Here is a 17,458-nt window from a genome sequence, read left to right on the forward strand (position 1 = left end):
GAGCATAAAAATCTTTGATATTCTGTTTATTTTTTTCCACAAAAGTTTGTCACTCAAAAATATTTGGTAAATTCCTTTCAAATTTGCTGACAAGAAGTAGTCTACTGATGTGAGAGCACTCATAAAAAGGGAGGGGGGAGGGGGGCACAATGCCAGAATCTCCCTAAAGATTGCCTTTCCCAATCAATACATTAGTGATCGAATCATTAACAAAATTTGATGTTGTCTACTGTCACTGTGGTTAGAATTCAATTTATTTTCAAAACATAATCAATTTATTTATTTCTGCAGAGGTAACCATTTCGTCATCAAGACATGTGAGCGTCTTTTTTTCTATTTCCAGCTGGCTCAGCAGTAAGATTTTCATCCTCCTCCTGTACCCCCTCCTCTTCCTCCTCTACCTCCTCCTCCTCTACCACCACCATAACCCCTTGATCTTCCTCTTCGACCGCCAGCCTAAGAGGGGTAGCTTGGGCAGCTTTCCCTTTTCTGGTCCATTTTCTGGGAGGTATGTTTGAAAACGCCGTGGTATCGCCTCGTAATCTGTTGCAAATATGATAATCCGCCACCATCGGCACGGCGTTTTATAGCAGCGCGGACGGTTGTTGCGCAATCGCTGCCCAGTCATCAGCGGCGCAGCAAAAGCGCAACGCGAACGCCTGTAGCGGGCTGAGCACGTGTGCCACATGCCACCCAAAGAAGGAAGCGTCGTGGTGGAAGCTGTGTGAAGCGTGTCGAGCGCAAGGCAGTCGCCTTGTAAACGGAAGCAGCGTAGCAGAATTGTCTTGGGAACTGGCCTGAAAACCACGGGCGATCGGTGCCGCTTTTAATGCGCTTATACTACGCTTTATGCGTTGGGGCTCCGTTACAGCTACGAATATGTCGTTTGTAATACGCTCATGACTCGATTGTGATGCGCTTTAGCACCTCCGCGATCTCGCTACGTAAGTTTTGAACATGTTCAAAATTTTGTGGCGACCAGGAAGATGGTGGCGATCCTTGCCGCTTCAGAAGAGATCAAGGTACGACGGAGAAGATTGAAAAGATCAAGGCACGATCAAGCTACGTTATACCACGCTTTGTCGATTTTTGACGATCGCAGTGGAATCGCCATCTAGTGAGATGGGGGTATAAGACAGAAGATTACAACCATGGTAAATCCATTGAAAATGCCAGTCAAATCACAATAACCACTTTAGAGGTCATTGTTGAAAAATGGTAAACCAGGAAAGCAGATCGTCCTAAAATTCAGAGCTGACAAAAAACTGGAAATAATATATCATTTGTCCAGAATCCAGGACGAAACAGCTGTTTTGAACTTCTGATTCACTGATTTTCGAAAAAAAGGCTGCTTCATCATGAAGGGCTTCTGACAATAGATTCTCAACATACCAGAAAGCGTCTGCTTTAGTGGTTGAAAAAACTCCCTATAGCTCACTGCATCTCCATCGTAACTTTTAAGTTTCTTCATTGCTAGAGTAAAACTGGAAGATTGTCTTGGTGCCATTCATTCCTGGATGACTGTGAACTATTTACTCCTTAATGATAACAAGATGGAAGTCCTGCATATCTCCTCCCATCGTAGACATACCCCTGAGCTACCTCCAATTCAAATTGCAAATGTTCATATACATCCCTCTAAAACTGTTACTAACAGTTACTAATATGTCGTAAAGCATCCTTCGCCCTAAGAAAAATTTGTAAAATTCGAAAATATCTCTGTAAGTCATCTACTGAAGTCCTCATTCATGCATTTGTTAGTTTACTTCTTGATAGTTGCAATAGCCTGCTCCATGGAATTCCAGAAAAGGATATTTCTAATCTGCAAAGAATTCAAAACTCTGCAGCCCGTCTAGTTTCCCTCACTAAAAAACATGACCATGTAACACCTACTCTTAAACAATTGCACTGGCTCCCCATTAAATTTTGTATACAATTCAAAATTCTACTCCTAACATTAAAATCTCTCCATGGACATGCTCCAAAATATCTCTCCGAAATTAATCCATGCATATACTCCCAGTAGGTCCCTTCGTTCTGCAAATCAAAATTTCTTAACAGTCAAAAAAGCAAAAACTAAACTTTTTGGTGATAGGTCCTTTTCAAGCTCTGCCCCACGTCTTTGGAACACTCTTCCAGCTTCCCTCCGTTGTATCCCAAATATCACTTCGTTTCAATCCAACTTAAAGACATACCTCATGAAGAAAGCATATTCAACATAGCCCCATTTACAGTGTCCTTTAGGTATATGAATTCTAATTTCACTTTTATTTGTATATTTCTTATGTTCTACATTGTAAAGCGCTTTGATATGATTTCATGAAAAGCGCTATATAAGACTAAGTTATTATTATTATTATATTAAAAATAAAATTCTTTGTATCTGGAATATAGGACAGGTTAATTTGAAGAGTGCCTACATTATCATTATCTACTGAGCATGCCTGTATATACACAAACAAAAGATGGCTACAAAAAATGGCAATAACGGGACATAATTGCACTGTTCTTTTATCTATTTCTTTCTTTCTCTTCCTCTCTCTCATTCTCCGCCCAATTTTCTTTACTTTTCAATCTTTTCCCCTCTCTTATACTCTCTCTCTCTCTCTTACTCCATCATCAACCAAAGCCAGGTTGGGTGTGCCCCATTATTCAACAGAGCATCTCCATTGCATACTTAATAATGCAATTACCATTTTAGCTCAACCACTCATTCTTCGTGGACACTTTAGAAAGGTTCATATATATGTAGCTGCATGGAGGTGCTCTGATTTTTTTTAACGTTAACTGCTTTTAAGACTTGACAAAGTAAGAATTCTCTACATTCAATCATTTTATTTACCCAAGGACAGGGTAGTGTCTTCGGTATACAAGAGAGCTATACACAAATGTACGTAATATTGTAAAATACACTCTTCCTGTAATATATATCAATACAAACATCATAATACATTACTGTAAATGGATCCCAGAAAATGCATTTCTTTTATAGGGCATCACTGTGAATGAGCTTCATCAAATGCCAAGCGTTATCTTCCGACAGAAAATATTTGGAATATATAGATTACAAAAAATCCCCAAAGCAAAAAAAAAGAAGTTATGTCATGATAAAGGGATATATATAATACAAAGAAATAGATGTATTAATTATTATATAGATAACACTTACTCTGCCTTCGCTCTTATAGTAGATGAAGAATCCATATTCATCAACTTTGAAGAGGCAACTCTGTTCTACTGACCCAGAATCCTATATAAAAAGAAAAAAAGAAAAGACGTTAATTTGCATTTATTGTTGAGAAGTGAAATAAAAAATATGATTATCCATATTCTAAAACTTGTTCTATAAACTTATTCATACAGTTTACTGGAACTACAGATGTATAATTTTGCAGTATAGACTGCTTCATGCTCCATATAGATAAGACCCCTTCTCACCTACATACTTTCTTGAACTTGTTTCCCTTAAACCAGTTTGAGAAAAGAGTTTTAGAAGATCACTACAACATTCTAATCCTCATCTCCTGAGCTGGTTTCCAGAACCACTTCATCTAAGGGTTCGTTTATGCGCCACTTTTTTACCCTAGAATCATGATCTGAATCACGATTCAAATCATGATTCTTCAGAATCACGATTGCGTATCTAGACAAAATTGAAAATAAATATCTTTCGAATCACAAGCGTGAAACACGGAAAAAGGGCATTTGGAAAGACGTTTCTATAGAATCAGGAACGAAAAAGTTTGTATAAACGCAGTCATGATTTGAAACATGATTCTATGACGTCACTGTGTCGGGCTACTTTCCGTTTGACTCTTGCCAAGCTCAAGGCGCGTGCTATAAAAGTTAACCTATACTTCCGCTGTCAAACTGCGCACTGTGATGCGCACTGGATCGGCCCGAATCCGAGGAGAAACAGCATTGGAATGAAGGTCGTCTAAACGCTGATTCTGTGGTATTGTGATTCATGTTTGTGATTTGAATCATGATTCTGGCTTGAGGTTGCATAAACGCAGCCTAAAGGTCTTGATTCTATGAGAACACTCAGTTACAAGTCACTTTTTCACACAAGAATTGAAACCGCAGTGTACAGTAGGCATTCTACACACTGTGTATACTGGGTAGCGCAACCAACTGCACAAGCTCTCGTACTGCCGGGCAAAGATCGCTTCCCAGAGAACAGTTGTGTCCTCACCCATGCTTAAACCAGTGTAACATGGCAAAGCAGTCTTGAAAACCACGTCACAAGGTGGTTTTCTATCTATATCTATAAAAATTGGCACAAAAGAAGATATCTGTAAAATGTGACACATCAAATACTCAATTTCAATCAAATTGTCACTAGCTTGCTTTTGTCATAGTAGGGTAATTAAAGAAATTTAAAAAAATAATCAAACACATACATGTATCACCAATTTTCTTTAAATTTATCTATATCATTTCAGCAGGCAAATTTTAAAAGGGTTTTTAAAATTGCTGTTAGCAATAGCATGTGTGCAATTTACTATACATCATAATGAATATACAGTATACCGGAAGGAATGTTGCTATCGGCTACACAGAAAATAACCCATGCAACTGAAGGTGTATTATCCCATCTACACGATGATTTAGATGCAAATGAAAAGCCTACAATTTGAAGATACCATCTCTCCATGATCAGATCGGGACGAGATGTGGAATGATAAATGAATAATCAAAGAATATTTAGGACACGCATATTGCATAATGATATGGGAGGAGGAGGAACTGGAACAGATACATTGAAAAGTAATCATAATTATGGAGTGCAGTTCTCTGGGTGGGTCAATCAGGGACAGCATACTTCAAAAGTTGGATGATATAGTAGGGCCGTCTGCACCATCCCGAGTTTTCAAATTAGCGCGCTATTTCTGATCCGACAAATTATCCCGATCTGAACAATCTTGAGATTATTTGCAATGGAGACGCAATTATCGCGCTAGTTCGTAGGATTAATCTCGAGATTGCAATCCCAAGTCAACTTGGGATTATTTGCAAAATAGCGTGCTATTTTACGAATTATCGCGCTAATTCGTAGGTGCAGACGCACTCGGGATTATTTATTCACGGCGTCAGACCATAATGCATCGATGCCTCGCTCGAGCAAGAATCGCTCTTCTTGCGATGGTGGAGACGGGGTTTCTTGAATCTCGAGATTAATCGCAAAGAGGGCCGATCGGGCTAAAATCTTGAGATTGAGCAATCTCGGGATGGTGCCGCACCGCCTATAGAGGCTAAAGTTCTACAAATATGACTGCTGTAATAAAAAATTTGTGTAGAAATTCAGGTGGTCCATAATATGTGTGAAAACCCTTGGGTAATCTTGGGATTGAAAATAAAATAATATATACTGTATAAAGCATTTATGGGGTACTGATTCTCTACTTTCCTATTCAATGGCGCACTATATATTACCCTGGCTTTAGCTCCTGCTGTCAAAGATAAAGATTATTTCATCCATCCTTCCTACAAAAAATATGTCTTTTTCAGCAAAGCCATTTGAATTTTAAACTAAAGGAGATGTCCATACAATGTTCACTAAAATGCTGAGGCAAATTAATATGTACATATACACAGGAATAGATTTTTTTTCAAAAATGAACACACTGCAGTATACATGAGAGATTCTTTCATTATATATATTTCATAGATGAATTATACATGTTTGAAAAAAACATGATTTTGATAATAATGATAATTACTTCTTATTAAGTGCTTTTTCAAAAATTACAGAGCGCTATACAGATGACAAAACAAATACAATTGGTGAAAACTTAAAACAAAACTACACAAAATGAAACACTACTTGCAATATATTAAAACAAATGAGATTTAAGCATCTTCTTTAACACATCAATAGAAGGACATCGTCTAAGTTCATGGGGTAATCTATTCCAATATTTTGGGGCAAACACAGAAAATGACCTATCACCTACTGATTTTACATGAGTTTTTGGGCAAGTGTTTTGAGGCAAAGACCAAAACTACTTGCCCGAATTGGGCAAGCAAAATTCACACAATAGAAAGCAAAATTCTCACAGTAGAATAACCAAAATTAGGGTATATGATATTGACCCTAATTTTGGTCAAAGCAGGCAAGATAAAATCACTTCGGAAAACGAAATGCAATAACAAGGTAGATCAGTTCATGTCAAAAGAGAGTAAAAGGTAAATAGTTTATAAATCCGCAAAACTTTCTTTTGAAGAGGTAAAACTTTTTTCAAAGAATTTTACGGGCAAGTGAAATAGATTTTTGGGCAAGTATATTCCAACTATTTAAAAATTTACTTGCCGGACCGGGCAAGCACTTCTAATAAGTTATGTAGCACCCTGCACATGTCTTGTCACTTTCTCTGCAATCATTCATTGTAAATTTATGCTTTCCCCTATTGCAGTGGATATTCTACTTTCCTGATACAAAAGCAAATCATAAAACTAAACATTTATCAGTTGGCATGAGGCACTAAAGTTGGTGATTTATGATCACATGAATTGCTTCATTTCCTTGTAAAGGTTCCCATCTCAATTGAGTACAAATGCTTTATCTCATCTTAGTATTATTGCATTGAGCACTTAAAGGGGGTGTTCACTCTGCTCATAAGTTAATTTTTTTTAATTGAAAACATGAGAAAAATATTGGTGGAATTTTGATGAAAATCCATCAACGAATAAAAGAGTTATGATTTTTGGAAGTTTTAGATTTGTGACATCATAGGCGAGCAGCTTCCCCACATTCGTATAACATAGATTCAATTTTTTTAAAGCAATGTTTTCCCGGCTTTTAGCCAGGAGCCCCGCATTTAGATGAAAACTAATATTTTTATCATTAAAGCGGGTATGAAATGAGGTGTCTGATGATTAACACTTTCATTTTTTTTTAATTGGTATTTTGGGGAATTTATATCCGCATGGCATATGGAGGAGCTGTGTCTACATTTATGATTCATAAACTCCGTCATTCTTTTTGACAGATTTTCATCAAACCTTCACCAATATACTTCTCTCATTTTTCTGGTTTTGTGAAAACCAACTTATCACCAAGGGTGAGCTTCCCCTTTAACATGTTGGGTTCATCCCAACCTATATCACTGTCAAGACAAAGGGGGGGGGGGGCAATGAACCTGTTTAATCAATCATGGCTTTCAAGTAGTCTGTCAACATTTCATATCCAATACCTCTCATAATCATCAATGTAGACACAATGATTATTGTCAAGAGGACAGTCGTTGTGATTGATCATTATTGCTATTTGTTCGACTCTCTTTATCTGCCCAATAAAGATGGGTAAATAAATAGGAAAGATTCAGCAAACAGTAAACCGCATGCCATAATTCGAAAAAATGTGAAGTTGGGCAAAATTTCAGTAACCATCACTCCCCCCTCCCCCTATAAAAATTGTTTTTAAAAAAATGCAGTTATTTTTGCATTGAAGACCTATAACTTTGAAGTGAATGCAGACCGGGGTACCGTAACACAAAGGTTAGCGATTAATTGTACGCTTGATTTTTACGATGGATTGTACATTGTAGTCAATGGAATCAATCGTAGAAAAATGTTCTACGATCATTGCTAAGCTTTGTGTTACGAGCCCCAGAGCATGCATGAATGGCATCAAAATATTTGAATCAGGGGGGGGGGGGGGGCAAGACAACGCATCATGCTATGAAAATCTTCTCCCCTCCCCCTATCCCCGTTTGAAAAATCTTAAGCTGGCAGTCTCCCCCTGCCCCCCCCCCCCCTTCCACCTGTGATACAGCCCCTGATGTATTATAAACTGCATGTGGTGAACCTGCATTTATTGAAACATCAAGTTTTGACACATGAATGTAGAACATAAGAGACCATATTGTGCCTACCAACATGAATGTGTCATATTATTACACAAACCTTCCTTAAAATCTACATGTACCAAGCCTGAAATCTACACTCACAATCAATTTTTTTGTCAGCATTCATATTACTAAGTAAGTCTGGCATAACCATTCTTCCAATATTACACGTCGACTGAAAAGCTGGGTCAAGTGTTCTTTGGAGGAATTTGTGTTTGCAGTAAATACATTATGATATGAACTTGGAGGTCAGAGTCAGACCCCATATGGCATGGATCCCTGATTAGCATCTTGGTGGGGGCCCCGCCTTTACAGGGGGCCATCATCAGGAGTGAACATCGATAGACATGACCTATAACATGATAAAGGTTGCCATGGATACGAGATGCTGCAAAAGGTACCATCTCCAGTTTCATCTTGGTGTACATGGTTATAATAGCTCCATGGTTATAGCAATACAATCAATTGCTGCACAAGCATTGGAATTACTACTCCGGGGGGGGGGGTGTTTTACAAGGAATTAAGTGTGATTTAGAGTCATGCAGAAATGCTGATACGCACAAGATTCGTAACATTCATTAATACGTAATGAGCAATATGGTGTATAGAGCAAAATTACTTTTAAAAAATGATAATGAACAAAAACTTACCTCACTCTCTTTCTTTTCTTATTCTTTTTCTTCCATTTTATGTTCTTGGTCATGAAATTTATACATGTACCTTCATATTTACAAAGCTCTTTGATTATTGAAAGAAATTACTGGAAATACAGATGTTATATAAAATATAATTGAGATTTCATATTAAAGAATAAGCACATTAATTTCATTCCATTTGTTACTTAATAATAAAGCCCACATAAATTTTGGTGTAAGGGTCAATGATTTGTTATGATTAATAACCCCCAGAAAATTAAATCAAAAAGCACTTTTTCCCCCGAGGATAGAAAGTGTTTATTATCCTGGTTTTAACTTGAGCTGTCACTACCTCAGCAACATTTTCTGTGCATTCAGGAAATTAATCCTACCGGGTCATGTCACCTGGGTTAAGTGCAGCACAATGCGGATAAATTTCTTGCTGAAGAAAAACCGTCCATAATCTAGAATTCAACCCCTTGACCCTCTGTTAAGTCTGTAGCCTATCATAGCTAGCATTACAATCTTTATAAAGTACATGTACATGGAGGCGCGATAGCTCAGTCGGTAGAGCGGGGGTTTCGTATTCCGGTGACCCGGGTTCGATTCCCAAGTGGTGCGCTAGTGCCCTTTGGTAAGGCATTTATCCTCATTACCAGGTCCCTCGGAGAGGACTTTAAGCCGTCGGTCCCCTGGTTGCTTGCTCACAGGCATTCGTGCTTTCTTAGCAGTCAGGTAAAAACCTCGGTATAACATAACATGTATAATGGCCGTTGAATTTTTTCAGCCTCTCTCATTCAAGTTTTTATTTTGTATCACCCACACCATTATGCTTGCATGTATGTACATGTAGGACATTCACATTCAAAATGTACATACTACACATACCGATGAATTTGAACAGTAACATATACAAAGTAATAGCAAAATTTGAAGATTGAAAGCGGCTTTTTTGTAATGTGCAATCAAACACCTCAGTCTCATTTGCTCTACAGTGGCGGTACAGCAAGTCGAAAACAGCCGTTTTAACAAATAGCAACATATAGACGGTTTGAATAAAAATGAATAAAACTGCTGTTTTCGACTCGCTGTACGGCCGCCCTAGAGCAAGTGTGACCGGTGTATTAGTCAAAGTCGTAAACTCACAGGCAAGCAATGACTACACCATGTGGAGAAAAACAAACAGACTTAATTAGCAATTAAGAAAGAGCTCTGTGTTGACTCATCCATTCAAATTGGATGTGGCAACGTCCATTAGAGTTTCACTATGGATCAATGCTGCCACATCATAATTTCATTCATTCTGCTACATTTGCATATTTGCCAGTTGACCTGATTCGTGTTATCATTGGCATTAATTTCTGTCATTGAATCGGCAATAATATGTCATCAGTCTCGCTTTAGGAATAAAGGCCATAACCTATAAACAATATACGTTGCTATCAAGGAATCGACAAAATTAGTGGAATGCCTCTGGCAGTCTCGCCTGCATTACGCATTTCAATATAGCAGCAGTCCCGACTTTGAAAACAACAAAAATGAATAATTATTCACAAAAAACACCATTCATATGATAATAAATTACTAGGATCATTGACCCTTAATAACCTTTAACCTTGATCATGTGACTTGACACACTTGCAAAATGATCACTGCTACTTGATTACCCTTAGGATCCAAGTTTTATGCAATAGATCAGTTATGATAAATTCAAAAACCTTAACTTTAGTTAAGATTTCCATGTTGATACCATGACAATGTCAAACTTCAATGATACTTCATGACCTTTGACCTTCATTGTATGACATGAAATTTGCGCAAAATGATCATTGATACTTGATTACTTTTATGCCCAAGTTTCATGAATGAGATCCATAGATTTTCAAAGTAAGATATTTCAAAACATACCAACATGGTCAAAGGTCATTGACCCTAAATGACCTTCGACCTTAAATCATGTGACCTAAAACTCATGAAGGACAATCTGTGATACTTGAATACCAGTACTCTTATTTCCAAGTTTCATGAACTAGAACTACTGTGTATATTTTAAAAGTTATGACATTCCAAAAGCTTTACCTTGGTTAAGATTCCAATGTCAATACCAAAAACATGGTCAAAGTTTGGCACAAAATTACCTCAAATTACCTTGGTCATGTGACCTAAAACTCATGCAAGATGATCAGTGATACTTGATTACCCTTAATATTTCCGAGTTTCACGAACTTGGTCCACACATTTTCTATTAAAGTAATGATGATAACTACACCTTGTTTAAGAATTCTATGTTGACAACACAGCCTTCGCCACTTCCGTTGGAAAAGTGGTGCTTTTACAATGTATAATCTCCCTATCTAGACATGACAATGAAAAATCATTCTAACCATATTCATTTATTAATCTAGAAGACAATTTGAAGTATTAGTATGCGCAAGTTCTTTACATACTTCACCCCCCCCCCAAAAAAAAAAAATAGAGGGAATTATATTGTCAAAAATATGCAATTAACCTAAAATGATTAAACAACAATAATTTATTCAACTCTTGAAATCACTATCGATGTCCAACATCTTTTTAGTTGACTCAGGAATCAGGATTATAGAAATTTGAGCCTCAAATTTAAATGAATAAGGCACTAAGGGAGGGGAAATGGAGAGAGAACATGCATTGAACAAAGACAGAGTAGCTATTAAAGACGGTTTTTCTTCCCAGGTGAGTGATTCTTCAACATGCTTGACTATTGATTAGTCAGAAATTTTATGACTATAGTCTAGACTGAGTAGGCTTTTGTCTTCAGTTTGTAATCAGTGATAATCAGTCAATACACAAGTTTGACTACAAGTAGCTTTCACTCAATCAATTTGCATTCTTTTAATCATCTACAAAACTTCCATTACACTTGATTTTTAAAAAACCTATAATTGTCTACAATGTATTTAAATGTACAATACAAGCACAGCCGTCATCTTCATGTGCAATAAACTTTTTCTCAACTCTATTTTCATCCATTCAGGATGCAGATTACAACTTAACACCAATGATAGTTCATCTTTCAAAAAGTTTTCCAAAGTGGGCTGTTGAAATGACCCTACTGGGGCCTATCCTCAGTGAAAAAAAAAATTATTCAAGACCGACATCAAATGAAACTATGAAACCCACTCATCTCTTGATTGTAACACCAATAAGACACTTGAATCAACTCTAGCCCGCAGGTAACAAAATGAACAGCGAGAGTATCTCTTTCCTAAATGAACCTCTTGTCATCGATTACGTTTTAAAATCAACTCTGCATATCTTTCTTGAGAAAATCTCTATTGGTCATTCTCACTTCTGGTGTATATGTATGATCAGCTCATCACTCCTTTTACTTCCTTCAGTAGCTGTGGACCGTTTCGTGAAAGTTGTCAGCACTGACAATCTGTCTTTCTCTGACAGTTACTATAGTAACAGTCAGAGACCAGTGCTTCTTAGCCAATCAAAAGCAAGGATTTAACTAATTGTCAGCACTGACAATGTAGTCAGTGCTGACAACTTTCATGAAACACTCACCTGGTGGGTGTTTCATAAAGCTGTTCACAAGTTACAAATGTCTTAATGCACAACTGGTGACCCTTACTGACATAGCACCTATGAACATGTTCCAGTCCTGCATAAAATTGCTTGTAACTTTACAATAAGCTTTGAAAATACCCACCAGGAATGAAATATCCATCTTGAATGTTCAATGCTCACTCTCTCACAGCTAAACATACCATGGCCAGACTGTCTAATTTAGGTATTACATTTCTAGGCATTAAAGTATCAGGGCCCCGTCTTACAAACAGTTACGATTGATCCGATCAACCACAACTATGGAAAGTCAGCAAAGTCAACATCTAAATGTGTGTTTGTTCAAAATATTTTCTGAATGTGATGTATAATCATACATTCATTGTTTTCTTGAAAATTCAGTGTGCTTCTCTTTGTTTAGAAAGGACATCATGCAGATTTCAAGAAGAAAACCAATGACATTGTTGGATTTCCATATAATTTAAGATGATCGGATGGATCGATCGCAACTCTTTGTAAGACAGGGCCCTGATGTGACTTTACAGTGCAGGGTAAGTATAACTCTCAGTATACAGTAAACCAGGAATAGCATAGATCTGTGTGCTTTATAATCTAAGTTAGATGTTAAAATACAGGAGACATATTCTTGCCTACAGTGTACATGTACATTAAAATTGACTAGTCTTTGAATGATGACAATGCTAAGAATCTTTCAAACTATGTTTTCAGGTGTTTTTGGAACATCGGTCACACACAGCAAATATACTAAAGAGAACATTTTTATGGAACTATTGATAATTTTATTTAAAACAACTAAAAAAGTTTGTGAAAAGAAAAGCAATTTAGCAAGGCAACAATATTCAAAACTGACTAGTTTGCCTATTCTGAACAACAATAACAATACGATAACAATGTTTTCATTCCGGGATAGCTTTGAAGCTGCTGAAAGGGATTTACTCTTCAAGGTTCAAGACTAGCCTACATAAATTTCTAGTGAGAACCTTGAATGCAATTTTACATTGGCATACATGTACGATGCACAAATACACGTAGAGCACTAGAGCAGAGCTGCATATATTCTTGACATGTCAAGTATACCCATTCCTTGCTTTATCCCTCTTCCTTGCGAATATATCAATACCAGATTTTTATTACAAAGATTTCTAGGAAACCACTATCCGAGATAGTGAATCTACTTCAAAGTATTCATGTCAAACATGTTTGGTATAATAGAGGTGTCAGAGCAGTGAGTGACAATGTTTACTTGTGAATATGTCACGCTATATCTCCTATTCGCTGCGAGGCTATCATTCACACCCTATTACTGCTCCCGTATTAAGCAATCGTGCACAAGTTTTTCTCATCATGCTCAGTGGCATTTACCAAATCGCTTTACTCCAACAGCCCCAACCCTCCCACCCCCCCCCCCCCCCGGCACACACCACACACAATTTTTCTTGTGATTTGAGTAAAGCTGAAGGATAGGCATGGATGAAAATCAATCCAATCAAATTTTTCATGGAGAATGGTTTTATGCGGATATGTAATGCCAAAAGAGGTTCGAAAAAGAGTAGGGTCTTTATTATCATTTCCATATTTATTCCATAAATGATTATTTAAAATGTAAATTGGATTCAGTGAGTATTCAAAGAGATTTTTCCGATCGATGGATTATGTCTTATAACATGAAATGAATACCAATTACTTTATAATAAATGCTGTTCTACATGTGTATTAATATAAAGCTAACTCTAATTTAACAAGCTATAGAATAAACAGGGATTTCCCTGCTAAACTTTATGAAAGCATAGTATCTATAAATTGTGAATTTATAAGAAGTGGAATGCCTCTGGCAGTCTCAGGTCTGTGTTACGCAATTCAATAAAAGTGCTAACTTGGAAAACAAGTTAGATGAATAAGTATTCACAAAAAACACCATTCACATATAAAATACAACATTCATTGACCCTAAATGACCTTTGACCTTGACTATGTGACCTGAAACTTGTGCAAAATGGTCAGTAATTACTGATATACTTGATTTCTCTTACATTGTACATACATTGTCCAAGTCTTATGAAATAGATCCATATACTTTTAAAGTTATGATGACATTTCAAAAAACTTAAACTTGGTTATTAAGATTTTGATGTTGATACCCCAATTTGGTCAAATTTCATTGATTCTATGACATTTGACCTTAATCATGTTAGATGAAACAAGGATAAGATGATCAGTGATACTTGATTACTATTACATATATGTCAAAATTTCATGAACTAGATCTAAAATCTTTCAAATTTATGAAGGAATTTTGAAAAATACCCCCAACATGATCAAAGTTCTTTGACCCTAGGTGACCTTTGACCAGAGCCATGTGACCTGAGACTCGTGCAAGATGATCAGTGATAGTTGATTACCCTTACGTCCAAGTTTCATGAACTAGGTCCACAAACATGTACTTTTTCAGTTATGATGACATTTCAAAAACTTAACCTTGGCCAAGATTTCAATCTCGGCAATGCCGCCGTCGAAAAAGCGGCGCCTTTAGTCGTGATCTGCTACATGTATGCAGGCGAGACAAATACCAAACTTGAAACTCTAGTACACGGCATGATTTCCACTCAATTAGTGACAAGTACATGTATTAAGTGTAGAAAATGCATGGTAATGCTTTTAAATTCATCAACTTCTCTTTAAATATATATATATATATATGCATGTACAGTACATGTATATCTACAAATTGGATTGATTCTTCAAGATTGTATTGCTTCACCATAAAGAATTCAGCAAAAGTTTGAAGAAAAAATATTTTCATTTCATGTAACTGCACTAATAACCAGATGGGAGCAAGGCCAAAACCAACTACTTACATGTATGAAAGCAGAAATTATGAAGTCAAGACTAGTCTACTCTGTACATGTATGCATTATTAGGGAAAGGAAAGAATTTATATGCACCTTCTCATCAAATATTACATGCAAGTAATAGTTGGAATTGATGTTCAGGAAATATTACATGCAAGTAATAGTTGGAATTGATGTTCAGGTAATATTACATGCAAGTAATAGTTGGAATTGATGTTCAAAACATCTGTCAGAAAAAAAGACTGCATTGTATTAAACAAGTCCATATCTTCTAAAGATAGTATACAAAGTTTGAATTTGATAATCAAACCATCTACAGGTATTAAAGTATTTCCTAATTGATCAAATTAAACACACCCCCCCCCCCAAGAAAAAAAAACACATAAACAAATTTGAAGCATTCTTCAGTAATTTTTGTATGTTTTGTGCAATGAGTACATGACTGACTGAAACACCGTCCGACCGCCTGGATGTATAGATGGATGGACAGATGAATGAACGAATGGAGGAATGAACAGATGAATGAATGAACAAATAAATGACTGGATAAACGAATGAAATAATAATTAAATAAACTGATAGATCATTTAATAGATCTAGGAATCAATAAATAAATGAAACCACAACTGCGTGCATACATGAATTTATTGATCAGGATCTACATGTACACAGAGGTAAATCACCTGTTTTATCTTCAATTCTTTTTAAAGGAGAATAAAACCTTTGAAATAAGATAGCTTGTGTGAAAACAGAAAAATCAAAGAAACAGATCAACGAAAGTTTGAGAAAAATCGGACAAATAATGAGAAAGTTATGAGCATTTGAATATTGCGATCACTAATGCTATGGAGATCCTCAAATTGGCAATGCGACAAAGATGCGTGATGTCACTTGTGAACAACTCTCCCTATTACTTTAGTATATATTTCACTTGAATTGCCTCTTTTATCACATCTATCAGTAGATCATGTATTCTTTTTATATAGGAGGGCACGTAATACATATTTTTAAAGAATACATCATGGATAAAGAGTTTGTATCACCATAAAAAAAGCAAAAAGAGACATTTTGAGGGTATTTTATAGTCCATCAAAGGGAAAGTTGTTCACATGTGACATCACACATCCTTGTCGCATTGCCAATGGGAGGATCTCCATAGCATTAGTGATTGCAATATTCAAATGCTCATAACTTTCTCATTGTTTGTCCGATTTTTCTCAAACTTTCTTTGTTCTTATTCTTTGATTTTTCTGTTTCGACACAAGCCTACTTGTTCCAAAGGTTTCATTTCCCTTTAAGTCCCCTACAACAGAAAAAGAAATAAAAACAAAACAAAACCAAATCCTATTTACAATACATGAAATTCCCATGCATAGTAATTGAACATCAATAATGCCATTTCCATTAATGTATTGTAAATTAAGCCTTATTGAAATATCAAACAACCCTGTGAGGTTACAATCCAAATGCCAAATCTAAGATTCATTAAAATTGTGTAACAGAATGTCTTGGCTTTGAAAACACACTTACCACGTAATCTCAAACATTTGGCATTCAAATAATAAACAATCAAGGCATGTAAAAAAGAAAATGAAGTTGGCATGTGCATATACAGACTGCCTAAAATATGCAACCAGGGTTGTTTCATGCATGCCTAGGGCATTGGTAAAAGGTCACACACAGTCTTGGTTCCCCCAACATGCTCATAATTTAGTGATGTTGATGATAAAAGCAAGACTACAGCTAGAGCTTGTTGCAGTATATTTCCAATTTATACTCTCAATACTCACATGTAACTTAATAGTATCATGCAATATATTACATGTATGTTGGTAACTGACACACATTAATCATACATGTATATACAATGTATTCCATCTTTAACCTTTTGATCCAGAACCGGCCTCGTAGTGAATTTGCAAATAGCCAATAGGAAGGAATACCGTCCTGAAGCCATATGACATAAAAAATGGATTCGAAATGTCAGGTGATCTTTTAAACATAACGTCATCTTTCAAGTACAGTGTACGTGTAGGAATATCAGCCAATAATTTCAGTCAAGATTGGTATTCATTTTGGAAGGTTTTAGAATAAAATGTACTCCACTGCGGAGGAGTGATATGTGGTAATACACTGCATAATACGCAACGAGTCATGACTAGTATGGGTAAGCTATGGAGTATGGATAAAATCTTACTTCAGTCAAAGCAGTGATTTTGAGCCTAAAACAGACACTAAAGATGAAAAGACCTGTAGACTAGGTCTAAAAAAAGCTTAACAGCTTAAGCCGGGTTGGGCTACCATGTAGACTAGCAGGGAAAATTATGCCACTGGTACTCGAATCATGGGAGTTTATGAAGGTGATGTGGTCGATATGTGCAAATAATTCACGATATGGGTAATGATTGCCCAAAATAATTCAGGGTTCAAAGGGTTATACTGGGGACAACATTTACTCTTTATTTTGAACTACAATTTTTAGAAAAACCAAATAATACAATGCAAAATGCAAATTGAATATTCAAATGTTCTTGAAAAATACTATCTTCATTTT

The 17,458-nt window shown here is 36.3% G+C and overlaps 1 protein-coding gene across 1 annotated transcript in view; it reads right to left on the minus strand.

Moving 5' to 3' along the window:
* The window catches only part of LOC129264184 (1-phosphatidylinositol 4,5-bisphosphate phosphodiesterase beta-4-like), a 45,896-nt gene extending 41,697 nt beyond the window's left edge, over window positions 1-4,199 (minus strand). Inside the window, exons 1-2 of the mRNA XM_064101518.1 lie at window positions 4,119-4,199; window positions 3,170-3,250 (exon numbers count right to left, since the gene is read on the minus strand). Coding sequence (XP_063957588.1) covers window positions 3,170-3,250; window positions 4,119-4,199 — 162 coding nt within the window. The remainder of the gene's footprint in view (window positions 1-3,169; window positions 3,251-4,118) is intronic.
* Between the last annotated feature and the right edge of the window lie 13,259 nt (window positions 4,200-17,458).

Source organism: Lytechinus pictus, chromosome 7, assembly GCF_037042905.1.
Source record: "Lytechinus pictus isolate F3 Inbred chromosome 7, Lp3.0, whole genome shotgun sequence".
NCBI classification, from domain to species: Eukaryota; Metazoa; Echinodermata; class Echinoidea; order Temnopleuroida; family Toxopneustidae; genus Lytechinus; species Lytechinus pictus.